Raw genomic sequence first — 24,911 nt, 5'->3', positions numbered from 1 at the left:
ATACACATTTTAAAGGACTGGTATGATAGTGTAGTGCTAATATTCTCATTAGAGGAGAAAAGGAAATTTTTCCTTCAGAATTTCAATGTTTTCAAAAGATACTGAGAAAATTATGTAAGGAAAACAGTTTCAGGAAATGAGTTGGTTATATTCTGAAGGTTTTAAGTGCGGAAAAAGAATAAACAATACATGAGGGCTGCACTAGAGTAGAAAGGAGTAAGATGGATTGTGAAAGTGGTTATTTTTCATAATTGGGTTGAATGAATCAAAGAATGTTAAAGTATGGAAAAAGGAATGGGGAATAGACCACAGAAGAATTTTTTTCTTATGGGAAATGGATCGAAGATATAGAATGTGTTGTTGAAATGCATACAACTCAACAAATAAAAAAGTTAGATAATGAGGAAGGATTGAGAGGAAGAATAAAACTGGGGAGGGAAAAATTGCAAAAAACCCAAACTTTCTTATTCTGAAGGGGAAGAATTAAATTGGGGAGAAGGGGAGAAAAGAAGAGTTCAACTTGTTTTTTTTTTTTATACCAGCATCCAGAAGCAGCTAATAGTATGGGATCTGGAGTCACAGTGTTTGTATTGAAATCTCATCTCTTCAACTTATTCCACCTGTAGAAGCTCTAGATGGCAGGCCATATTACCAGTTTGAAGAGGAGTAATTTATTCTTGGGGGAAAAAGTGTCAGAGATCTTTCCAGAGATTAGGAGTGGAACTCATCAGTACCAATTCAGTTCTATGAAAAGGCAAAAAAATCATTGGAAAAGTTGTTGCAGTTGAGGGATCTCCTCCTCTCTCCCCCAGTTCTGAAAACCAAGTGTGTGTATTTCTATGGGTTCCTGCCTGGTTCCAGTTTCCTTGAGTTATCTCTAGCAACTGATTCCTGGAAAAAAAGGAGGTCTCATTCCTCCCAAATTGTAAAGCTTTCACAAAGAAGTCTATCTTTTTGAATAATGTTTTGACTGCCTTTTTTCCTCCTTCCCTTTTCCTCTTTCCCTTCTTCTCTCCCTGATACTCCTGTCTTAGTGAGAATTCAGGAACACAAGCACCACCCTTCATCAAGGCTCTATGTCTGCATTATTCTCGTGGTCATTTTTGTTTGTTTACAAAGCAATTTCTGACAAATTTTCCCAGCAAGAGGGAGGAACACTGGTCCTCTTTCATCTGAATTTATGCTTGAAAACTGCTCTTGCTTCTTTCCCTAAACATGTCCTGCCACCGTTATGACATACTGGGCTGGATTTCCTCTCTTTCCACTTGCTCAGGGTTCTGGGTGCTGAAAAGATCTTTCAAAACTTCAAATTGGCGAGCTGAGTAGTCAGCTTCAGGAGTCTTTCATGCTCGAGGTGTAGAATAAGTTTATCTGAGGTGGGGGGGAGGGAAGGGGTCGGAAGAACAAAAAAACGTTTAAAGACAGGCTAATCGGACTTTGAATGAAATTCTTGGTCTAAGGCATCCATCCGTGTTCAGGTAGGGCTTGAACTACATGAGCTATGATGTCCCTTCTAACTCCGAGATTCTCTGATACACTGGGAGTGGGTAGGCGGGGGAGATGGGGAGGGAGGACTTCTCCCTAGAGCTTTGACGTAAACTTAAGAGGCCCCGCTCCCTCTCCCTTAAGTAGAGCCGTCAGGAAGCGCGAACGGGAAGACCAAGAAGTGTTACCTCAGCTGGGAGCATCTCAGAGATTTCCGATTGTCGCACAGAAGGGAACTCCTAGAGGGCAAAGAAGGTAAGTGGGTGAGCCATGCTTTCCCTGTCATGTGCAATACCTGCAGAGTAGGGGCAGCCTTCACTCCTCTTAGACTGGACTGTCTCTAGGTTCGGGAGAGAGGAAAGCTGGCAAGTTCTGCGGTTTATGAGATGAGAAGTACAGAACAACGTGTGCTTTAGCTGGTGTACTCCTAGTTGCACACTATGTTGGAACTTGGAAATTGTCAGCGGTCCAGAAAGCAGATTTCTTTCCTGTAGAAGGGTGGAGAGATTATCGGAGGAGAAGGAAAAGACAAACCAGCGGACTTCAGGGAAAGGGCAAATGTCTTTTGGAAGAGCATAGGGAGGGAGCGTTATCAACTTCAGAACTCTGGACAGAGGCACATGTCTTCTGTCCAATTTATTTTGAACAGAAAACTTGTGCCCCCCACCCCCCTCCCAAGAGAAATAGGATTTTCTAATCTTTCAGCCATCTCGAAACTTTTAAATCATGCAACAAGAATTTAATTGAGGGCAGAAAAATGAACAGAAATTAATTCAGAGTTCCATTGAAGGGGGGGGGGGGAGGGGGAAGGAAGGCAGGCAGATTTACTAAGCAGCATAAGGTAAAACACCTGGAAAAACCAGGTAATGTCTTAACAAATCAGTAACTTGAAGGACAGCTCAGAGAGCACTTTTGTCTTGCACTTATCAGTTCTAAGTAAGCATACGGAAATGCTTGTGCTATTATGTCTTATTATTTCCCACTCCCATGCAGAAAAGACTCCACCTTATGGCTAATGAGTAGATCAGCATGGTGATCGAATATTAGAATTTACAAGTGATTTTTCATTTTTGTCGGACTTAACTTTTTGTCCAAATGGCACTGTCACAACTTTTATTATATTTACTGCTTTTGATACTAGTTGACATCAAATTAAAATGTAACTGAAAGCAATGTAGCACAGAAAGACAGGGATCCTTCTTTATTTTTTGCTTTTGGTTGAACTTGAAACATTCAGTCATATGTTTTCTCTTTTCTATGCTCACAAAGTTTTTTTTTAGATAGCTTTCTAGGAAGAAAGAAAACTTTTCAGTTCTTATTTTGTGATGTTGCTGTCTGAAGAGGAAACTATTTCAAAATATTATATCACTTCTTTTGGGTTTTCCCCCCATCAGGCATCAGAATGATTGGTTGTTAAAAGGTGGAAATAAATAGCATTCCTTGACATCTGAAGTGAAATTTATAGCAAACTTGTGGTTTGAAGTAAAGAAGTCCACAACTTTATGAAAGTAGTATCAGAGTTGCAAAACATTTTCTCTATATTATGGGACTTTTATTAGTTCAACTACTATGTGTTTGGGGTATTTTCTTCTCTCTGATTTCTAATTGCTATCTTTTTATTTTCTTTAGAACCTATTAGAAAACAAGTACCTTGATTTTCTCAGAAAATCCCCATTCCTCTCCCCCAACACCACACCCATGCCAGATCTTAGACATATTGGCATAAGATACTATATTGTTTCATTCATATCCAGGATAATTCATCAAAATGATGAACTGCACAATATTCAAACATTTAATAGGAGAAAAACAATGTCAAGGCAGGACAAAATGGTATGAGAGGCAGAAGAGAATTGCTGTAAAAAGATTTGAAATTTTCCTATGATTGGTATTAATATTCTTATTTTCAATTATTTAGTGAGCACCAGAATAACCAAAAATAAGTACCTGGAAATGAAAAGATAACAATGTCTTTATTGCCTAATTCAGTGTTCTCTTTTCAGTTCTTGTGCTTCTTGACCTTTCTGTTAAATTTGACATGACTGATTATGCCCTTCTTGATACTATCTCTTTAGAGCTCTTCTAGATCTTATCCTATATGTCTAATAAATCTTTGATAATTTCCATCATGTATACCTTTTTCTTTTTCTATTTTTCCAAAGACCCTGTCCTTGGCACTATTACCTAAATCTACACTATTTTCTTATGTCTTTCCAACTATTCCTGTGGGCCTAATTATGATCTCTGTGCAAGATACCGACATATGTATAGATCTGATGTTTTTTCTTCAGCTGTACTACCACAGTTACATATGATGATTGGAAAACATTTAAACATTTCTTGACTATTTTGTTTAGTAAATCTCTCTGGCACTGAAGAACCCAGTGTCACCTCCATACTGATGAATCATTATATAAAACATTATTTGAAAAATAGTGATGAGGAGAGATGTGATTAGTAATTTTTTGGGAAAACTTCAGTTGATCTGTGGGTGGTGATAGTGGTGGTGGTGGTGGTGGTAATGTAAAGGACAGTCTGCCCTAGTACCACTTGTGGGAGATGAAGCATCTTGTTCTTTAGATATTATAGCTTGAGCCTCTTTGATACAATTTATCATGCCTGGCACATCAGTCCTGAGGAGAAGAAATATGGGGAAGTAGAAGGAACCAGAAGAGGGGTACCACAGTGATTGTACCATTAGGAGATGGTCTAAAACAGGTCCAAGAGGGCATGGAAGGAAAGTACTTCCTTCTGTTCCTTTGTATACCAGGAAAAATTCCCCTTTCCCATCCTACTTATGATTTTATTTGCTGGCTCCTATATCTTATTTTCATATCACTTATCCTGGAAATGAGAAATTTGCTGGCAGGACATCAGTTTCCTCATTTTAGGCATCCTAATATGGTTCTCTTTTCTCCCAAGGCAAGGAATTTATGCTCTTCCTTTCTGTGCTATTTCAGTATCATGGTAGATTTTGGGAACCCAGGAAGGCTTCACTGCACCATGAGACTCACCTGTACCCTACTCATTATGGGACTGTGCTGTGTATCACCTTTCTTCTGTCAAAACCAAATAGATCTCCTGGCTCTGAACAAAGCAGATCCTCAATGCTGGGAATCCTCTTCAATGCACCTTTTGGAGATGAGGAAGCCACCCATTTCTAATACTGTGGAAGGATTTTGGGACTTTATGATCCACCTGAAATCATCTGAGAACTTGCAGCATGGGGCCCTCTTTTGGGACCTGGCTCAACTCTTCTGGGATATCTATATAGACTGTGTGCTGTCCAGGAACCATGGCTTAGGAAAGAGACAGCTGGCTGGAGATAAAGAGAAACTATCCACAACCAATTCACAGCACACAGGAAGTAAGCCTTTTGCTTTTTATTTCTGTTAACTCAAAGAGGATATGTGTGTATGGAAGTGCAAGTGGAAATAAAAACTGCAGAGGTTTTATTTGTTACAATTTGTGCAAAGGTGTACCTGAGGCACTCCTGTGCAATTGCAGGGAGTTAATTTTTAGCGATTGCCTCCATCATTCTCAAAAGTAAGAACCATACAAAAACATTTAGTATGAGAATAAAAGTTATAGGAAGTCATGATTCACCAAAGGACATTAACAATTCTGATTTCCAAAGCAAAAGTTTTAGAAAGTTCCTTCTCAACTGTGGTTAAAATAGAAAATCAAAAAGATCTTCAATCCATTGCCAGTGGGCAGCTGGTAAGCAAAGTGGATAGAGCATGGATCAATGACAGAGAGAGCCAGGAAGACAAGATTGGAGTTTTGTACTAGACAGAAATTTACTAGCAGTGTGACCTTAGATAACCACCTCTCTCTCTTAACTTTTTTTTTTTTTTCATCTGAACATGACTCTCTTGGTATTCAGAAGAATATACTAATAGTTATCTGACTTATCACTCAAATTTCAAGGTAGGCCATCAAGGATAGCAATCTGTCTCCTTCACCACTTGTTTTTCAGTTTCTTAATTCTGGGACCTGGCTCAATTCTTCTGGGATGGACATCTATGTTGATTGTGCGCTGTAAGACAAATAATTGCTGGGTCAGCCAGTGAATTTTTGATCATCGTTCTTTACAGCATCCATATTCTCTCTTTTTAGATTTTTTCTCTTTTTTTAATTAAAGCTTTTTGTTTTCAAAACATATGCATAGACAATTCTTCAACATTAGCCCTTGCAAAATCTTGTGTTTCAATTTCCTCCCGTTCTCCCACCCCCTCTACTAGAAGGCAAGTAGCCCAATATATGTTAAACCATGTTCTCCTTTAACAAAAATTCCAAGATTTGCTCCAGCCTCTAAAGCTACTTCACTCTCTATCATTTATTGATACAAGGGGTAAACATAAGCTCTGAATAGAGAAGTTAGCCAAATTTGGAATGTGAACATAAAATTTTTGTTCAATTGTTTTAACATTTGGCATAAATTGTTTTGTATGAAATCAGAAAGCAATTATTCTATCTGTTCAGAATTAAAAGGCTCTGGGTGAAGAAGTTACTAAAATGAAATACTTAAAGGAAAAGGGAGACTTTTCAACCTAAAATTCTAATTAAATCTTTTAGAAGGCTCAATTGGACACTGGAAGTATCACCCTATATTCTGAAAGTTGTCAGTTGGTATGCCTTTTGGGAGCAAAGAATATTACAATAGGGATAAAGATAAAGGAAGTGGTTGTTTTCCTCTAAGGGAATATACCTCCTCTAAGGGAATATCATTTTCAAGAAATGGAACCTTAAGATAAATGTATAAGAAATACAGGTGTGCTTTGTTTTAGGATATAAGAAGTTAGTATTTTTGAAACTATGTGATCATCACATTTTGATGAATTCAGTATTTTACATAGTATGTTTTTTGGTAAGTATATAGAATCTTTAAATAATCAATCTTTAATTTGCTTTGTAAAACTAAATTTTAATCGATTTTCCTAAATTTGAACTTTTTATTTTTATAAACATTAAAAATAAAAATTAACTGATGTGCTCCAACAAGTTAATTTACTTTTTTAGATCTCAGTTCCCACATCTAGAAATGAAGATTTTGAACTAAGTCTGAGCTATAAATTGACACTGTGAAAAATAAAGAAATCTGTCAGACACAGGGATGGTGTTTCAGTGTAGACAAATGCAAAACAACCAATTTAAATCATGGAACAAATATTATTTTCTCTCAGTCAAGGCTCACTGAGTTTAAATACATTCATAGTGACAATGAGAAACTATAATATTTTGAGGTCTATCCTTAATCTCTGAGAATTAATATCAAGAATAATCAGACCACTTTAAAAAACGTATGTCTGAGTTACCTTCGGGATAGTAAACTGGATGAATAAACATTTGAGTATATTTGCAAATATCTGATACATCTTTCATTGGTGTGAGCCAATATAAGTTCCATAGCTTTGAATCTGATGTGATTTTTGTCTGTTTTGTTGTTTGTTTCAGTTGTGTCTGATTCTTCATGAATCCAGTTGTGAAAGAGGCAAAGTGATTTGCCCAAGATAACACAGTAGTAAGCATCTTAAATTCAAATTTGAACTCAAGCTGAATCCATCTGTCTAGTGCTCTATCTACTGCACCACTTGGCTGCCTCCAGCAGCTATATTTTCTTATAATCCCTTTATGGAGAATTGATTCAACACATTGGAGATTTTCTGGTTTTCCTTTTTTGGTGTCTTTTGTTTTGAGTATCTTTTAGCTATTAATGTATAATGTAGACTAAGCATCTGTCCTCTCTCATTCTTTTTTTCCCTCTTTGTCTCAAAATCTCTTCCCTGTGTGTGGGCTTCTCATCCTTCTGGATGACAGTTTCCCCAAGAACTCTAATGTCCCTCATTGTTAATTCATGACCAGATCATCTCCTCTTTTGATAGATGCCCATGATAACGTCTTTTACACCACTTCTGATATGCTGTATTTTTTTATGAAGTTGTACAACAAAGCCATGCCATTCTTACATTCTAGAAAAACAGGATTTTTGTTTTTTTCTTTATAAGAAAGTATATTCAATCACTAAAAATGTGTATAGTTGCTCTAGACATCAATGGCAAATGAACTGAAACCAATAGCACAAAGAAATTCTTCAAATACTTTCAGTGGAAATGGGAGGGTAAGAGTATATATATTGGGAAATTATTCTAATATAAAAGAGACATAAATAAAAATTAATTTAAAAATATTGAGCATTATAGCAAATGTGGTTCAGAAACCACAAAAAAAATTCTAAGTTTCAATGATTTAGAGAGAAGTTTATTTTGATTTACTGATTTGGGATAAATGACTGCATTGAGTACAGTAGATATGATTGCACAAAGATAGTTATGTATATAAACCTACACTACATATGAACAGTGATTACAGATATAGTTTAGCAAACTTCCTATTGCATAACAATTTACCCTAGTATTAGTCTCCAAAAAATTTTATGATCTATTATTTATTTCCTTTTTTGCTTTCAGGTACATATTCTCAGTTGCTAAGAGCCCCACTCCTGAAGAGGAAAGAGTTGATTGAAGATCTGATGAGCATCCATAAGCATAAGAGTGCGTCTAGATTAATTTGAAGAGTTACCAGTGATCTAGGAATAAAGAGAAAATAAATCAAATTCCAGACTTAAACCTAGTGTAATTTTTAAAATACATTATATATATGTATATGTTTATATAAATACATATGTATACACACACATATATTCACATATATACGTATATACCTTTTTCTTGATTTTTGTTCATTTCTTTGTAAGAAGGTAATTTCCATATTAAATCACATTCTTCTCACACATTAGACTAGCTGGAAGTTAAAATTTTAGAAGGTTCTTTAGTTACTGAACATGTCACTAGAATTACAGTATCTGGAGTAAGGAGAGGCCTAGAAAATCTAATCCAGCATTCTCATTAGACAGGTGAGGAAACCAAGGCCCAATGACTTGATCAACTTTAACAGGATTTGAATTTAGGTCTTTTCTTTGTTTGTTTGTTTCTCTTTCTCTCTCTCTCTCTCTTTCTTTCTCTCTTTCTCTTTCTTTTTTTCCCTTTCTCTCTTTCTCTTTCCTTTCCTCCCTCTCTCCCTCCTTCCCTTCCTCCCTTTCTCCCTTTCTTCCTCACTCTTTTTTCCCTCCCTTTCTCCCTGGCTCCTTTCTCCCATCTTCCCCCCTCCCTCCTACTTCCTTCCTTCCCCTCCCCCTCCTTCCTTCCTTCCTCCTTCCTCCTTCTCTCCCTCTTTCTCTCTTTCTTTCTTTCCTTTTTTTATATTAACTTTATTTTAGTCTATATCCAACCCTATACTCATCTAGAAAACTCTCTAAAATAAATACAAGGGGAAAACATAAAATCTTTTTTTAAAAAGTAAGTCAGCAAAACTAACCAACATAGCAAACAAGCATGATAGTATATGTAGTATTCCTCATATCCCCAGACTGTAAAACAGGAAAGCAAAAGCATTGTAATATGTCTTTTTCTGAAGCTACACCTGATCATTATGAAACACATGTTTGTCCTTTTAATTTATATTATATTAGTCATTATGAATACTGTCTCCCCATGGTTGCTTACTTTATTCTGCATCTGTTCATATGCCCTCCATGCTTTTCTAAATTTGTTTTATTCATCGCCTTTTTATTGAAGTTTTTTATTTTCAAAACATATGTGAGAATGATTTTTTAACATTGACCCTTGATAAACCTTGTGTTCCGATTTTCCCCTTCTCCCTACTCTCTCCCATAAGTCAGTCCCTTTCAAGACTACAAACTTGCTTCCATGCTATAGAAGAGTCTGCAAATAATGGAGTATACATAATGAAAAATTTTTGATTTAAATGATTAAGCTCTTCTTCCAAAGGCAGAAAGAAGATACAGATTGGGAGAATCTGATTCATTGTATTCTTTTCTTACTTTCATTTTTAAAAATAAGAATTCCCATGAATTTAGTTTCTTCTCTAAACTGTATGACTTTCAAGCTATTATGTATGCACTGACTTACAAGGGACTATGTGGCAGTATAGAGAAACTACTGAAGATAAATTGGGAACTCTGACACATTGAGTGAAAAAATATTTTTGTTCATGGAATATAACAGGAAAACCAGGTCAACACAGTATTTATTTGTCTACTTGCAAATCTAAAAGCTATGATCTTATGAATCATCTGTTTGGAGATGGTAGTTGAATTGGGAATGAATTACATTCCTAAAGGAGATAGTGTAGAGAGAGAAAAGATGAAAGCTCAGGTCAACTCTTAGGATAAAATGTATATTAAAAGGACAGGAAGAAGATAAGGAAAATAAGGATGCATCAAAATAGACCAAGAGGGAGCAGTTAGGTAGGAGTAGAATCAGAATAATACATGCTCTTTGAAGTCAAAGCATACAAATATATGTAATAAGAGGAAGAGCCCAACTATATTAAAGCAGCAGTGAGGTCAAAGAGAATGAGATGTAAAGGAAAAAAAAAACCCACTGAATTTGGTGAGTAGGTTGTAATTGGTAGATTTTGATATAACAATTTCAGCAGGACAGAAACCAAATTGCAAGAAGCTCCGAGAAAACAGATATTAGTTAAAAGAAAAGCTTCATAAAAAAAATTTAGCCATGAAAGGGAAGGGGGGGTGAAAGATAAGATTTAGTTGAATAGGTGAGAGAAGACAAGGGACACTTATAGTGTAGTGATTTGAATGTTTCTAGTTGTGTGAGAAGGAGCCTTTAAAGAAGTAGCTGTGGAAAATGTTTGAAAGATGATGCCTACTGAAGTAAGGTTCTGAAGGAGGCAGATGATAGCATAACATAGATTTTCAGATTAGTGGATTCATCATAAATATCAAATTTGGCATGGAGATAGGACAGAATTCTTTTTAAGATCTCTTTAGCTTTATTTTTTAAAAGCGTTCTATTTTCAAAACATATTCATAGATAATTTTCAACATCCACCCTTGCAAAACTTTGTTTCCTATTTTTTCTCTCCCTTCTCCCCACCCCCTTTCCCAAACAGCAAGTAATCCAATATATGTCAAACATGTGCAATTCTTCTATACATATTTCCACAATTATCATGCTGCACAGAAAAAATCAGATTAAAAAGGGAAAAAAATTGAGAAAGAAAACAAAATGCAAGCAAACAACAAAAAGGTGAAAATACTATATTGTGATCTATACTCAGTCCCCATAGTCCTCTCTCTGGGTGCAGATGGCTCTCTTCATCACAAGACCATTGGAACTGGCCTGAATCATCTTGTTGTTGAAAAGAGCCATGTAGGACAGAACTCTTATAGTCTTCAATAGCTTCTTGATGCCTTTCTCTCCTGAAATAGAGCAATTGATAAGTCTTCTTAATTTTCTAATAAATTTGTCTTTCAGAAAGTTGAAGAAACAAGAAATAATGCTATTATAGCCATAGCCAATCAACAGAAAAGAGTTGGTTAAGGAAGTAGGGGAACAGCTTGGTCAAATATAGAGATAGCAGTTGGGATGCTAAGTTTTAGGAATACATAGTAGTCTTGTTTTGCTGGCCTATAGATTTTCTAAAGAAGAAGAGTTTGAATCATGGCTAGAAAAGTAGGTTGGGAGTAAAAGTATGGACAGCTAGAAATGGCAGTCCAAGGAGATTGCATTCTATTTATGACAATAAGAAACCAGTTGAATGGGGCAGTGATATGGCATAAGGATGCTTATTTTGGCAATTTTGTTTAGAATATTTATGCAACAATAGAGCATGGAAGTAGAAAGAACAACAATTAGAAGGCTAATTCCACTGTTGAACTTGTGAACTAGGGTACTAGTTATATAAATGAATGAATGTAAAAGCTTTTTTGAAGGTAGAGTTAGTAATGGATTGCATATTAGAGAAGAGAGAGAGAAAGAGTCAGGGGAGACTGAAATTATAAACTTAGATAACCAGAATTTGTTGATACCTTCAAAAAAAATAGAGAAAATTTGTTTCAATGGGAGAAGATAATGAATTCTACTTTGGACATATTGAGTTTTAGATGCCAATGGCACATCCATATGGATATGTTCTCAGTGGGCCATTGGCAATATAGAACTGAATTCAGGAAGTAGATTGATTGGACGAAGTAGATTCAAGTGTCATACTTTTTTTTTTTGGTGATTCACTGAAGTTACTGGAACAGACACTAAGAGAAAAAGTATAAAGAGAAAAGAGTTCAGGAAAGAGTCTTCAAGGATATATATGGTTGGCAGGCAGGAAAAAGGTGATAATTCATCAAGGAAGATTAAGGAAGAGTCATCAGACAGGTGGATTAACATGAGAAAAATATTCCAGAAGTCAAAAAAAGAGAAAACATTGATTGATTCTGTAGAAAACAGCAGAAAGGTCTAAGATGACCTAGAAGAGATGATTGCATTTAGAACTTAAAAATAGTTATTCTTAGAGAAAGCACCTTTAGTGAGTTAGGTCAGGAGCCAAATTGTCAAAGTTAAGAAGCAAATGGGTGTTGCAATATAGTCATATAGATAAACAATGTATTGATTGAATAAATAATATAGCAAATAAATAAATAGATAAATACTTAAAGAAGGGCTAGAATTTTCTTTTAAGTATGGCTGGGAAGATGGTGGACCTTGATAAGAAGATAAGATTATGTAATTATTTTGTTTGCCTTCTCTACCAAAGATAGTGATTTTTAGAAAGAGAAAAGGTAAAATAAAACTACTGACATGGAATTGAAACCCCCAAATAAGTAAGGAGATGGTAAGATGGTAATTCTCAATTTCAAGGTACATACCACATCCAAGGAGGATGTGATTGATTAACTACTATTAGTTCTTTCTTGATGAATAATGGTGTGTGGGAGAAATGTCACTGGCAAATGTTATCCTGATTTTTAGAAAGAGGAAGAACTATACACCAGGGAGTATAACATTGATTCTTGGTAAAAGTTTATACTGCATCATTAAGGGAAGACTTTTGAGCACTTAGGAAAATGGGGATCATTATGAAAAAGAATAAATTCATCCATAACAAAAGTCATATTATACTAATTCAATTTTCTTTTTTTCATAGGTTTATCAGATTTTACTATGGATATAGTAGACATCTTTCAGTGTATCATCTTTGTAGACAAGACAGAAATATAAATAACATCAGTTCAGAGGTAATTGACTCTCTGGTCAAAAGACACTTCACAAATTCCCTTCTTCTTGAGAGATCAGATGTAGGGGAATAATCTCTAGGGTTTAGAGTCAGGAGATCTGAAGCTGAACCAAAGTAACTTTTATTTTCTATTACGGATTCATTGATAGATACTGCTGTCAATCAAAAAACTATCAACACATACACATCTACAAGGAAAACCAGTTTGTGACAAACTCAGAATTGATACTTATGGTATAACAAGCAAACAAAAAACCCCAGGTTGCCTCAAGAATCAGTTTTCAGCTATAGATCTTCACTGCATTTTCCCTTCTTAATAAGATTTAATTTTCCCAATTATATGTAAAGATATTTGTCATCATTCATTTTTATAAGATTTTGAGTTTCAAACTTTTTCTCCCTCCCTCCCTTACCTCCCCTTTTCCCAAGATAGGAAGCAATATGATATAGGTTTTACATATACAATTATTTTAAATGTATTTCCATATTTGTCATGTTGTGAAAGAAAAATCAAAAGAAAGAAAGCAAACAAAAAAGTTGAAAATAGGATGATTCAATCTTCATTCAGTCTCCAAAGTTCTCTCTCTGAATGTAAATGGCATTTTTAATCCCAAGCTTATTGGAATTGTCTTGCATCACTATATTGCTGAATAGAGCTAAGTCTCTCATAGTTGACCATCCTATAATCTTTTTTTTTTGATATTTTCATTTCTTATTTAAAAAAATAATTATAGCTTTTTATTTTATTTATATGTAATTGGGAAAATTAAATACTAATGAGAAGGAAAAATGCATTGAAGATCTATATAAGGTTGCTGAAATCTGATTCTTGGGGCCCTCTGGGATTTTTTGTTTGTTTGATATCCATGGGTTTCAACTCAGAATTTGTTCCAAACTGGTTTTCCTTCCAGATCTGTGTGTTGATACATGCAAAGACAGTTTGCAATATCCACTCTTGCAAAACTTTGTATTCCAAATTTTTCTCCCTCCCTCCCCCACATTCCCTCTCCCCATGACAGCAAGTAATCCAATATGTTACACATGTGCAATTCTTCTGAACATATTTCCATATATATCTTAATGCACAAGAAAAATCAGAGTAAAAGGGAAAAAATTAGAAAAAAAAAACAAGCAAACAACAATAATAAAGGTGAAAATACTATGTTGTGATCCCATATTCAGTCTCCATAATCCTCTTTCTGGATGTAGATGCCTCTTTCCATTACAAGTTTTAAAGAAATGATGGTAATAAAGCCAATACTGAAAATTTATTAGTTTCTATGCCTCAGTTTCTTCATCCATATAATGGAGATAATAATAATTGTACTACCTATCTAAATTTTTACAAGAAAAGCACATTATAAATTTTAGAAATTTTAAAAATTTAAGTCATCATTTTGTCATATCTTTGCTTTTTAGTTTTGGAAGTATAATCAAATTAACTTTGTTATTTTGTCCTAGAAAGATATATTATTCTATTCCTTTATGGCTTCACTTATCTTTGTCCTCTCCCCTATATATGTTGTTTATTGAAATATAAGTTCCATGAAAGCAAGGACTATCTTAAATTTTATGTCTCTACCAATGAGCAGTTCTAAGCACAAAATAAGTGCTTACTCAAACATTAAAACTATATTGGGACAGGAGGAAAGAGAAAGGAATAAACATTTATATTGAACTATAAATATATAGGAACTACACTAAGTGCTTACAAAACAACCCTGTGATGTGGGTACTATAATTATCCTCATTTTATAATTGAAAAAATTGAGGCAGGAGAGGTAAATGATTTGTCCAGAGTCACACAACTAGTATCTGAATCTTCTTGATTCCTTGCCCAGGGTTTTATCTGGAGATGATTATTCATACTTTTTTCAAATCCTTTCATTTAGAAGAATTTCTAATTCATCAGCCTTCCACCATTACACACAATAGCTTTATATGAGAATTTATGGAGTATTGGTATTTTTTCAGGAATCACTTCTCAGAGCATAGTCATAAGTTATAGATTTAGAGTCTGAAGGGATCTTTGAAGTCACTGAATCTCCTACCTCTTAGTCTCTTAACTCCTGGGTAAGCATCTCAGACCTTATCACACAACTAGACAAAACTCCATGATATTTCTCTAGGACTAACTTTTGTCATGAGAGAGTAGTGATGGTTAGGATATTTTCTTAATCTCCAGTATTCCTAGTATAAAATATATTGCTTTCCTGGTCATTTTTTAGCAATGCCATAAACTACATAATGGCAATTGTCTGGCAGCCTACCACACAAGCCCATGGGCAATTACTAATATTTCTATATCATGAGATAGTGGAGGTACCTAATTATATTCTCCAGCATCAGTTTCTTTAACCTGGTTGCTACTATTAATAGAACTAATAATTGACTTACAAAATGTTGTTGTACCTGCCCAGAGCCACACACAAATCTACTAGCTAAATAACTTTTGATTTTCTTCTGATAATAGCAAGCCTGATTCTCCAGTAGGATGGGTTCAGATAGGCAATGAATGTGATTATTAAAGGAGATAATATTAGCCAATTAGATTGTAAGTTTCTTTGGGGCAGAGAATGTGTTTGCTTCATTTTTTATAAATATATCTTACCTCCCAAATTTAGCACAGTTCCTTGCACATGGAAGACACTCCATAATTATTTGTTGAACAAATGAATGAACTGTTTTTTTTTTTAAAATAAGGTTATTATCTAATTTAAAACATATAAACACCAGAATATACTGATAAGATGGTTCCAATTTGTTCAATTAATTCATAAATCAACAAGCATTTATTAAACACCTTGTATGTGCCAAACATCATCATAGTCACTGAAGATACAAAGACATAAATTAAACAGTTCCTGCCTTGAGGGGCTTACATTTTATAGGAAACTAAATTCTTAGTTAACACATCTGATTTTCAAAGAATGCTTGGTTCTTTAAGTCCCAGTAAGTGTTTTACATAGATTCTGCGATTTAGCAAGGCAGGTTAGTTATCTGTGTGTAAAAGAAATTAAGATGGTCCCATTATCCTCTCATTTCCAGGTTGTTAGGGTTACTTGGTCAATGAGATTAGAAAAGGCCTTGCTCACCTCTCTTGCTCCAAAATACAGCTCCAGTTCTGCTGCAGATGGCTGACCTGAAATCAACAACCATACTTGTGTCGTTTGGAGATCTACATTCATAAAATCCTCAGACCCATCTTTATGAAATTATAGCATATAATAAGTCATAGCAAAGAATAAAAATCATCTTCTTTTCAATTTCCTAATTATAATTCTCTTCTCAATTCATTTTAATAAGCTGGTAACATAAGCATCAAGTATGGTAGTTAATTAATTTTATTATTTTCTTTTTCTTTTTTGTTTTCCAGTTAGATTTATGAAATCCTTGAAACCAAGTGTTTGGTGGAAGTTTTTACCTACAATCCATAGTACTGGGAAAGCTGAGGTTGGTTGATAGCTTCAATTTTGGAGTCTTGAGCTATAACAGAAAGAAAGGGAAAGGAAAAAAAAGAAAGAAAAGAAAGTAGCTTTTTTGCAGTTTTCTAATTATAATTGTTTCATAATGATAACACTAGAAGAAAGAATTTTTGTACTCTTTCTGATTATTAGCTATAGCACCTGGTATAGTAGTAAGACCCAGTAAATCTTTCATTTAACTGGGGAAGAAAACCTGCCTAACTGCCATATAAAACATATAGAACATGCATTCAAAAAGTTAGATTGAAGTCCATAAGACTTTAAACACTTAGCAGTCTGCTTCTGAATTTTTACTACCTGCTTAAAATGTAAGTTTCAAAAGAGAAGTGTTTATTCTTTGACTTCATCTATTGAGCTCCTTTCATTGCATTAAGTATATTAAGTTATTAATAAATATGATTTTGCTGACTTTTAAAAGAACAGTATTCAAAGTCAACCTTATATTCTTGCTTTTTGGTCTACAATCGTTGTAACTAAAATATGAAAGAACAAGGCAGAAACCCATTTTTAAAATATTTTATTTAATAATAACTTTATATTGACAAAATCCATGCCAGGGTAATTTTTTTACAACATTATCCCTTGCACTCATTTCTGTTCCGATTTTTCCCCTCCCTCCCTCTACCCCCTCCCCTAGATGGCAAGCAGTCCTATATATATTAGATATGTTGCAGTATATCCTAGATACAATATATGTTTGCAGAACCGAACAATTCTCTTGTTGCACAGGGAGAATTGGATTCAGAAGGTAAAAATAACCCGGGAAGAAAAACAAAGATGCAGATAGTTCACATTCGTTTCCCAGTGTTTTTTCTTTGGGTGTAGCTGCTTCTGTTCATCATTTATCAATTGAAACTCAATTAGGTCTCTTTGTCAAAGAAGTCTACTTCCATCAGAATACATCCTCATACAATATCGTTGTCGAAGTGTATAATGATCTCCTGGTTCTGCTCATTTCACTTAGCATCAGTTCATGTAAGTGGCAGAAACCCATTTTAATGCAAGGTTTTTTTCTCCCTTCAAAATACAATCTGTGGCAAGATATCTAATCCCATGGCTTAGGAATTAATTGGAAACACCTTTGCCATGTACAGTCAGAAAAAAATGAAACAACTGGAAATGATTAACTTAAGCTCCTTGGAAGTCTCTTTGGAAGAATGAGGTAGAAAGAAGGCACTGCAACACTCTTAAAGGTAGAGGTGAGAGGACTGGGAAATGAGTTGATATTTGGGACCGACTATTCTGGGAAGTAAGCTATATGAGCAGAAATGTTTTGGAAGTATAGGAAAGCCTATTTATTAAGATATTTTTTATAGCTATAAAATACTGATATATAAGAACTTGGGGAAATAAGACACATTTCTGGTCCATTCATTTTCATATATTTTCTATCAAATATTCCTTTGGCATTTGCCTAAATTTTCAAGTGAGGCTTTCTAGTGTCATTTTAATTCCATGTATTACTTCTCTGGATACTTCACTTTTTTTCTTCTCATTTTCTTCTGTTATTCATCTCCTACCAATTTTCACTCTTTTTTATCTTTTTCTTTGAGAATATCCAATCCAATTCCTGGTTCTTATCTTCTGCCCCTAAGGGTGACTTTTCTTGGATGAAATACATACTGCAAAAGTTCCAGGTACCATTTGTCTTAATTGTTAGAGGATGTAATAAAATTGATTTTCTGTGACATTGGGATTTTCTTTTTTTATTGACTCAATCATATGTAGTTTCATTTTTCTAGGGTCTGTTTTTTTTTTTTTTTTTTAAAAGCTTGGCTTCCTGACCACATAGGTGAAGATAACAACAATGAAAAGAAGTTTAAAGGAAATTATTTTCTTTGTTCTCAGTCCTGCTTACTTTTTTTTTTTTAAACAATTCACCTCCTTTTATCCATTGTCACTATGGGCATTAGGAAGGGACATAAGAATTCAACAGAGGAATTTAGGAGAACTTCTTTGGGCAGCTTCACTCAAATGAAAATATGAGAATGAAAACAGAAGAATAAGAGTACTTTTCTTCTCCTTTCTAAAACTTAGCAAAAATTAAAAACTTTCCTTAAGTCTTTCACTGCTAGGTCAAGACCTTTTCTGTTACTGAATTTAATTTTTTCCTAATAAAAGAAATATAAGAAGCTTCCTTTAACAATTAATTTTAAAAATTAAATTCTCTATCTTGAAAATCAGCCATGCTTCAAAAATGAAATTGAATATTATGTAATAATAATAATTATTATTATAGTTCTAGAGTTTAGCGCTTAAACTTTGCAAAATGCTGAAAATCAAGACGGAGACCCCAGAGAAGAGATAAGAAAATGTACCTCCTTCTGTCTTTTGAAAAGTTGGGGAACTATGGGTGTCAGATCCTATTATTGGGTGTTAGTTTTGCTGAACTTTCTCCTATCATATATTTATTCTTTCTTGTAAGGGGTTAGCTTGCTAGGCAAAGGAGAAATGACTATACCAATAGCATTTTAAAAGAATGCATAAAAAATCAATTGTCCTTGAGCAGAATGAATCTAATCAGTTAAAACCAGCAATCACTGTGATGCCCACCAAGTATGCTATTTTTGTCTTATTAAGTCTCTAAGTGATAGAAAGTTCATCTTAACTGCTTATGTAGACTCTAATACCTTGCTAAATCTGCATAGCAAAAGACTATTCAAGTGCTAGGATAAAGATAATACTAAATGATTATGCTGCTTCTATCTTAAGGTAAATCCCACCATTTAACAGACAGTATGTCAGTATGATGCTAATAATCCTCCCAACATCCTTCAAATGGAAAAACCAAGGTGTACCCAAGGAATCAATAATTTGCCTGATATCACACACTGAATCAGTGGCAGAGATGGGAACAATATCTAGGTATCCAAAAGCTTAGTCTAGTATTGAGCTTCTGTTACTTCCACACTCCCCCTCCCATATTTATAGATGTCATTGTATAATCTGGAGTTCTTATTTTGTTTATAGCAATTTTGCATGGGAAAAAAAAGATATACATCTAAAATATTCTCATGCTCCCAGATTGGTTTCTATGGTTCATGTCACAGACTAATCAGGTAGGATTTGCAGAAAAGTATTATATTAGTCAATAGAATGACTAAGAAGACAAGTAACATGGTAAGCCTGAGTTTGAGATGAGACGATTACAATATTATCCATGAAAATCAATAGTATATGAGCTCAAAATTTCAAATAAGTTAGGTTACTATAAAAGAAACCAAGAAGCAGACAGACAAATTTAAATACAACAAATTCTTAACAAGTTCTACAGATCTTTTAATACTACACTTATAAAAAATGAAAATAAAACTCATGGTGTTAATATATATTTTTTAATGGTTACAAACAATGTATTTCCTCTAGAAAACACCACTGAAGTTAATAGTAAATACAAGCAAAGCCAATTATTTTTGGCAGGCTGATAGACTAAGACTGAATAATGCTAATAATGTTAATAGCAACTTTTATAACTAATTTGTCCTTCAATCCAGAAATATATTTTTCTTTTTCCTGTTTTAATGGCACAGTGATTATAAAAAAAATTCCCTTAGTAAAAATGATTTTAAAATAAGCCTGGAACATTTTTTTTTTAAATTTTGAGGCACACAAAACTAAAATTGTGTTGATCTTTTGGGAATCATTTGGGTGTTATAGCCTATGAAGGCATTATAACATTCTCCAAATGTTATGGAATAGACTTAGATACTTTCAATATTCTAAAACAAATCAGCATTAACAACTAAGGATGTTGTTTAGCATTAGTGAAGGCCAAACTTTAAAATCTTTCAGAAGCTGGTAGTTCCTCAAATCATATTTTTAGGAAAATTCCCTCCTTCCCCAAATATCCAAAATAAACACTTCAAAGAAATAAGTTATTTTGTTTAATAAAGCCTGGTTTTATGAGAAGCTTTTAAAAAATAAATATAATGTCAAGTGGATTTTTAGCTTTTTTCTTGAAAATTTGTCAGAATTCTAAAGATATTTAATGTGAAACATAGTAGGCACAATTTAGGGTAGCAACAAAATCAGGAACAATGAGTTCCAATCCTGGCTTTGTCCAAGAAAACCCAAACAAATAAATGGGCATTTTTATGCTTTTGTTTCCTTGTTTCTATTCGATAATAGAGATCTGAATTCATCTTCAACTCACAAGAGGGTTCTTTAGAATGCTACTCATGATCAGCTTGGAGCCAGAAGTGTTTAAAAATTGCTATTATTATGTATACATGATACACATCATAAAGTAATAACAGTTTTGAAAAGAGTTCCTTTGATAAAGAAAGAATATGGAAACTTTGTTCTTTGATATTAAAAAAAAAACTGCTATTCTAGATGATCAATCCCTCTAAGAGACAATTGCTTTCTTCAACAAGGCAGAGATAAAGATAAGAGGTAAGATAAACGTGTACTCCTTAGCTAAGTATAAGACCAAAACACTTCAAAATGGAAGAAACAATGACAAAACAGAATGGTCGAAATAACTTCCCAGAAAGTAGGCCTGAATCATACTTGATGATGATGATGATGATACTCTATAGCTTTCATCTTCATAATATTTATAATCTGAAATATTAATCACTCCTTCAGCAGCCTTAGGAAGAAAACACCCTTTTATGCATGCACTTAATTCCACTGATGTTTCTGGTCGTTATCAGATGATATCCTCAATCATATTCCTATTTCTCCCTCTTTCTTCCTTTTCTTTTCCCTCTCTTCCTTTCTAGCTAGTAGTTCCTTCACTATTGTCTCAAACATGTCAATCTCCTCATTCCAAAAAAATAAAACTTTACAGGACCTTACATTAATATTCATTTAACTGAGTTCAAATCTGACCTCAGATATTTAGTAGCTGTGTGGTCCTGAGTAAGTCACTTAACCCTGTTTACCTCATTTTCCCCATCTGTAAAATAAACTAGAGAAGGAAATGGTAAATCACTTCAGTGTCTTTGCCAAGAAAACCCAGGATCATGTTGGTTCCTGCACATCTTCTAGCTCAAGTTAAAAGTAAGATAAAGGTAGAGACTGATTCGCAATTTCTTAATTCTGTCACACACAGCTTCAGGGCTTGTGAGAACCAATCCTTCTTCCTGTGCAATTCCTTCTTAACCCTTTACAGGTTTTCTGGGTTTCACACTATTCATGGTGCTCAACACCAATAATTTCTACAAAGTTACCAATCTTTTAACTGCCAAATCTAATTTTTTTTCTAAAATTTCATGCTTTTTTTTTTTTACGTCTACTGCATTTGACATTATTGATCATTCTCTCTTTGAACTTTTTGACATTGTTCTTTTCTTATTCTTCTTCTATCTGTCTGACTTTTCTTCTTTCTCCTTTGCTACTTTATTATTCATATCATGCTACCTAACTGATAGTCCAAAATAACTCCCAAAGCAATTTCCTTTGTATTCTCTTTTGGTGACCTCATCAGCTCCTACTGGATTAGTTATCATGTCTATGTAGATAACTCTCAAATATGTATATCTATATGATCCATATCCATGTATCTAGCTCCTGTGGAAGTTTTGATACTATATCACCAATTACTTGGTGGATATCTAAATGGAATTCTCAGACATATCACAAACTCAACAGCTTCAAAACTGAACTCATTATATACTGCCTCCTTTTCTTGCCCCAATCAACTCCCTCTTTTTCCAAACTTTCCTATTTCTGTCAAATATAACACTATCCTGTCAATTTCTAGGTTTATAATTTTACTATTATCCTAAGAGATTTATCTTTCCTTGCCTTTGTTTCCAATCAGTTGCCAAATTTTGCCTTTTATGCCTCTATATTATCTCTTCTCATCTGATCCTTTTCTCTACTCATAAAGCTACCTTTTTGATTTAGACCTCGTCACTCCTCACCTAGATTATTATCAGTCTCCTGATTGTTTCCTTGTTTCAATATTTTTCACTACTCCAAGACATCTGCTGCCAAGTAATTTCCATTAAATACAAATCTAGATCTTTACCATTTATCTACAATATGGCTCCTTATTTTAAAATCAGCCATTTCTCACTCAAGGCCATGCACTTTCATTGCTTACTAGGAGGGCCTTACCTGCTTGGACTTGAAGAGAAAAGGTATCCTTCAATTTCAGCATGAGTTGTTGAATATCTTCTTTGAAATGCATGTCCTCGATGAAGGACAGCACTCCTCTTTCAATGGATGCTGCAGTTGGACCTATCATTTCCCTTAGAAAGTTTGGGCTCTGATCCCCTAGTGATTCCTCCTGAACATTAGTTAAAAGATGAAGGATTTCTTCTGGCTTCTCTTGAACTTGAAGGACAGCATTGTTGTTCTTTGAAGGAATTGGCTGAAAAAGGGCCTCTGGGTATAGTAAACTTGATATGCTAGATGTCGATTCATCCTAAAAGTGATGACTCCTTTCAGTTATGGAAGGGAAGGCAAGAGTTCAGCATTTTTGATACTCAGTAGGTATGTTCATGACTGACAATAGATCTCTTCTATTCCCAAATCTTTTGGATGAAAAGGTTTCATTCTTGGAAGTCATATTTTCACAAGAAGGCAAATGGTACAAGAGTCACAATACCACCTAAATAAAGAAACATTTTCTCACTTTCTTGACTCTTACAAAATTGACTAATTTTCAATGTCTTTTCACGTAAATTTTGTTATACATTACTTTCAGTCTATTGATATGCTTTTTAAAAACATTCATAATTTGTGTTAACCTAGAACCTTTCAAACAAAAGGCTAGAATAACTCATATTCTAAATCAAAGTCCTTACAAACATTGGAAACTAAGTATAAAAGAAAATGAGGTAATTTAATTTAAATATCTTTATCTTATGGCCTCTATTTTAAATGGTGGTCATTGAAGCAGAGTTATATTCAAGCTATATTCAAATTATATTAAACCTTATCTGGTTTCTTTTGTGGTTGAAGAAACATATTGAAAAGTATAAATGCATATCTATTTAAGACATTGAATTCCTTAAGTTAAGATGATGAGAGAAAGGCAGTTACATAGAAGTTTGTTTGAAAAAAAGATCTGGAGGGGCAAGTAGGTATTGCAAATAGAGTACTTAATCCTGGAGTCAGAAAGACTTGAATTCAAACCTATCCTCAGACATTTAATAGCTGAACAACTCTGGGCAAATCACTTATTTAACTCTAATTCCCTTAAAAATGCAAAATAAATATAGAGATGTTGGTAAACTTTACTATGGAAAAATAGTGGAAGATGAATGTGAATTAAAATACTGTATATAACTGCTGGAAAAGTCAATAATATCTTGGATTATATCAAGGGGGAAAGTATCTTTCAAAAATAAGAGTTAATAGTGCTGCTATCCTGGACAGAGTGTTCAATTCTGGGTACCATATAAATGATAGTTATTGAAAGGCCAAAGGGCATTCAGAGGAAGGAAACTATATGATGTAGGACCTTGAGTCCCCTCTACATTAGGTTCAGATAAAGGTACTGAGGATGCTTATCCAGGAAAGGAGAAAGGGTGGAGCAGTGGGGTGGAAGAAATGAATAATAGCTGTTTTTAAGTACTTGGAAGATTGTCAATGTAGAAGAGGAGCTAGGGTTTGCTCTGTTTGACCCCAAATAGAATAATGAGCAGAAGGATAAGGAAGGAATGAAGCAGATGCCCTTAGATTCATTACATATTCCTTAATAACTAAAACTATTTTAAAGCAAAATGGACTCCCCCCCAAGGAGGTCTCCAAACAAAAGCTAAGTGATCACTTGCCATGTGTATAGTAAGGGGTATTTGTTTTGATGTGTTGGTTGACCTCTGAGATTTCTTCAAACTCTGAGGTTACATGTTACTGTAATATAGCATGCATTGTGATTTTTTTTAATAATACAAATTCAATGTTTTTAATTGGTTATTTCCAATTTTCTATTCAAGAAAGGAACACTTTTTTCATTCCAAAAGCCTCCACAAATGTAACCAGTACATAATCCAAGAGCACAAGAGTTCCAGCACTCACACTTTATTTATCCTACCAGAAGAGAAAGCTGCTTGTGGAGCGATTCATTGCTCTCACCCACTTCTTGCTTCCCTAATGGCAAAATTTACTAGTATTTCTTTTTTTTTTTTCCTTTCTTTTTTTTTGCCCACCACCTGTTGGTGAGAAAGGGAATATTCTGGAGAAGAGAAGGTGGGAAAATACATGGAGGATACAAGTTGATTTGGGTTCAGTAGTGAAGCAAAGGAATCCATAGATATAAAGACATAGCCCAGACTTTATACACTCTAAATTATTATGTACATTTGTGATACCTGAATGTCCTGTAGTTTGGTTCAAATTATTTCTTGGTTATCTGTCAGTCCATGAATCTTTGCTTCCAATCTACAATTCATTATTTCTTGGGAGTTATATGACATGTAAATTATGTTTGCTATTGCTGAGGTATGTTCTCAGTAGCTTGTAAAGGCAATTATTTGAGCAGGACTACACACCAAAAAGTTGTAGAGGGCCACAGACAGTGGGGAGAATTCTTGGTAAGGTGTAAGACTCTTCAGTCTAGGGGAAACCTGCTGACAATGTCTGGTTCAGCTTTTATCTCTCCTTGGGGGCATCTCAGCCTTCTTGAGAAGTCAAGTGGGGCATGATTATGTGTGTTCTACTTGAAGCTGAGTTACTTGCAGTAAAGAGGCATTTACATAATAATAACACGATGCTTATAGTTAGCACATGTGCTATTGTGATGTAATCTTACAATAGTTAGCACATGCTCAGTGTATTATGTGATGTAATTGGACTATAGTTAGCACAGTGTGCTGTGGTGACATAATTGTACTAAGGTATTTAAGGCTGAGAGAATTTGAAATAAAT

The 24,911-nt window shown here is 34.3% G+C and overlaps 1 protein-coding gene and 1 long non-coding RNA gene across 3 annotated transcripts; one reads left to right on the top strand and one right to left on the bottom strand.

Annotated features, from left to right (window-relative positions):
- Positions 1-1,626: 1,626 nt before the first annotated feature.
- FAM237A (family with sequence similarity 237 member A) lies at positions 1,627-8,114 on the top strand. 2 transcript variants are annotated; one of them, XM_051983697.1, is made up of 4 exons: positions 1,627-1,740; positions 4,446-4,852; positions 6,943-7,009; positions 7,956-8,114. In XM_051983697.1, the coding sequence occupies exons 2-3, from the start codon at positions 4,450-4,452 to the stop codon at positions 6,960-6,962; spliced, it is 423 nt and encodes a 140-aa protein (XP_051839657.1). In that variant the 5' UTR covers positions 1,627-1,740; positions 4,446-4,449; the 3' UTR covers positions 6,963-7,009; positions 7,956-8,114. The 2 variants fall into 2 exon arrangements, with proteins under 2 accessions (XP_051839657.1, XP_051839656.1); XM_051983696.1 differs by lacking the exon at positions 6,943-7,009 and having other exon boundaries at positions 1,628-1,740.
- Positions 7,980-24,687, bottom strand: LOC127553187 (uncharacterized). The gene is made up of 3 exons (XR_007951692.1): positions 24,356-24,687; positions 22,155-22,650; positions 7,980-8,074 (listed from the first exon to the last, which is right to left on the bottom strand). It is a non-coding gene; the product is annotated as an uncharacterized LOC127553187 (long non-coding RNA).
- Between the last annotated feature and the right edge of the window lie 224 nt (positions 24,688-24,911).

Source organism: Antechinus flavipes, chromosome 3, assembly GCF_016432865.1.
Source record: "Antechinus flavipes isolate AdamAnt ecotype Samford, QLD, Australia chromosome 3, AdamAnt_v2, whole genome shotgun sequence".
NCBI classification, from domain to species: Eukaryota; Metazoa; Chordata; class Mammalia; order Dasyuromorphia; family Dasyuridae; genus Antechinus; species Antechinus flavipes.
Note: the sequence above shows the minus strand (reverse complement) of the source record. Positions and strands in the feature narration are given on the sequence as shown.

What these genes read in the sequence shown, in the direction of transcription:
- FAM237A (XM_051983696.1), top strand. Translation starts at nt 4,450, where the DNA reads ATGGTAGATTTTGGGAACCCAGGAAGGCTTCACTGCACCATGAGACTC. An exon ending in CAATTCACAGCACACAGGAA is followed by an intron (nt 4,853 to 7,955) that starts GTAAGCCTTTTG and finishes TTTTGCTTTCAG; the next exon opens with GTACATATTCTCAGTTGCTA.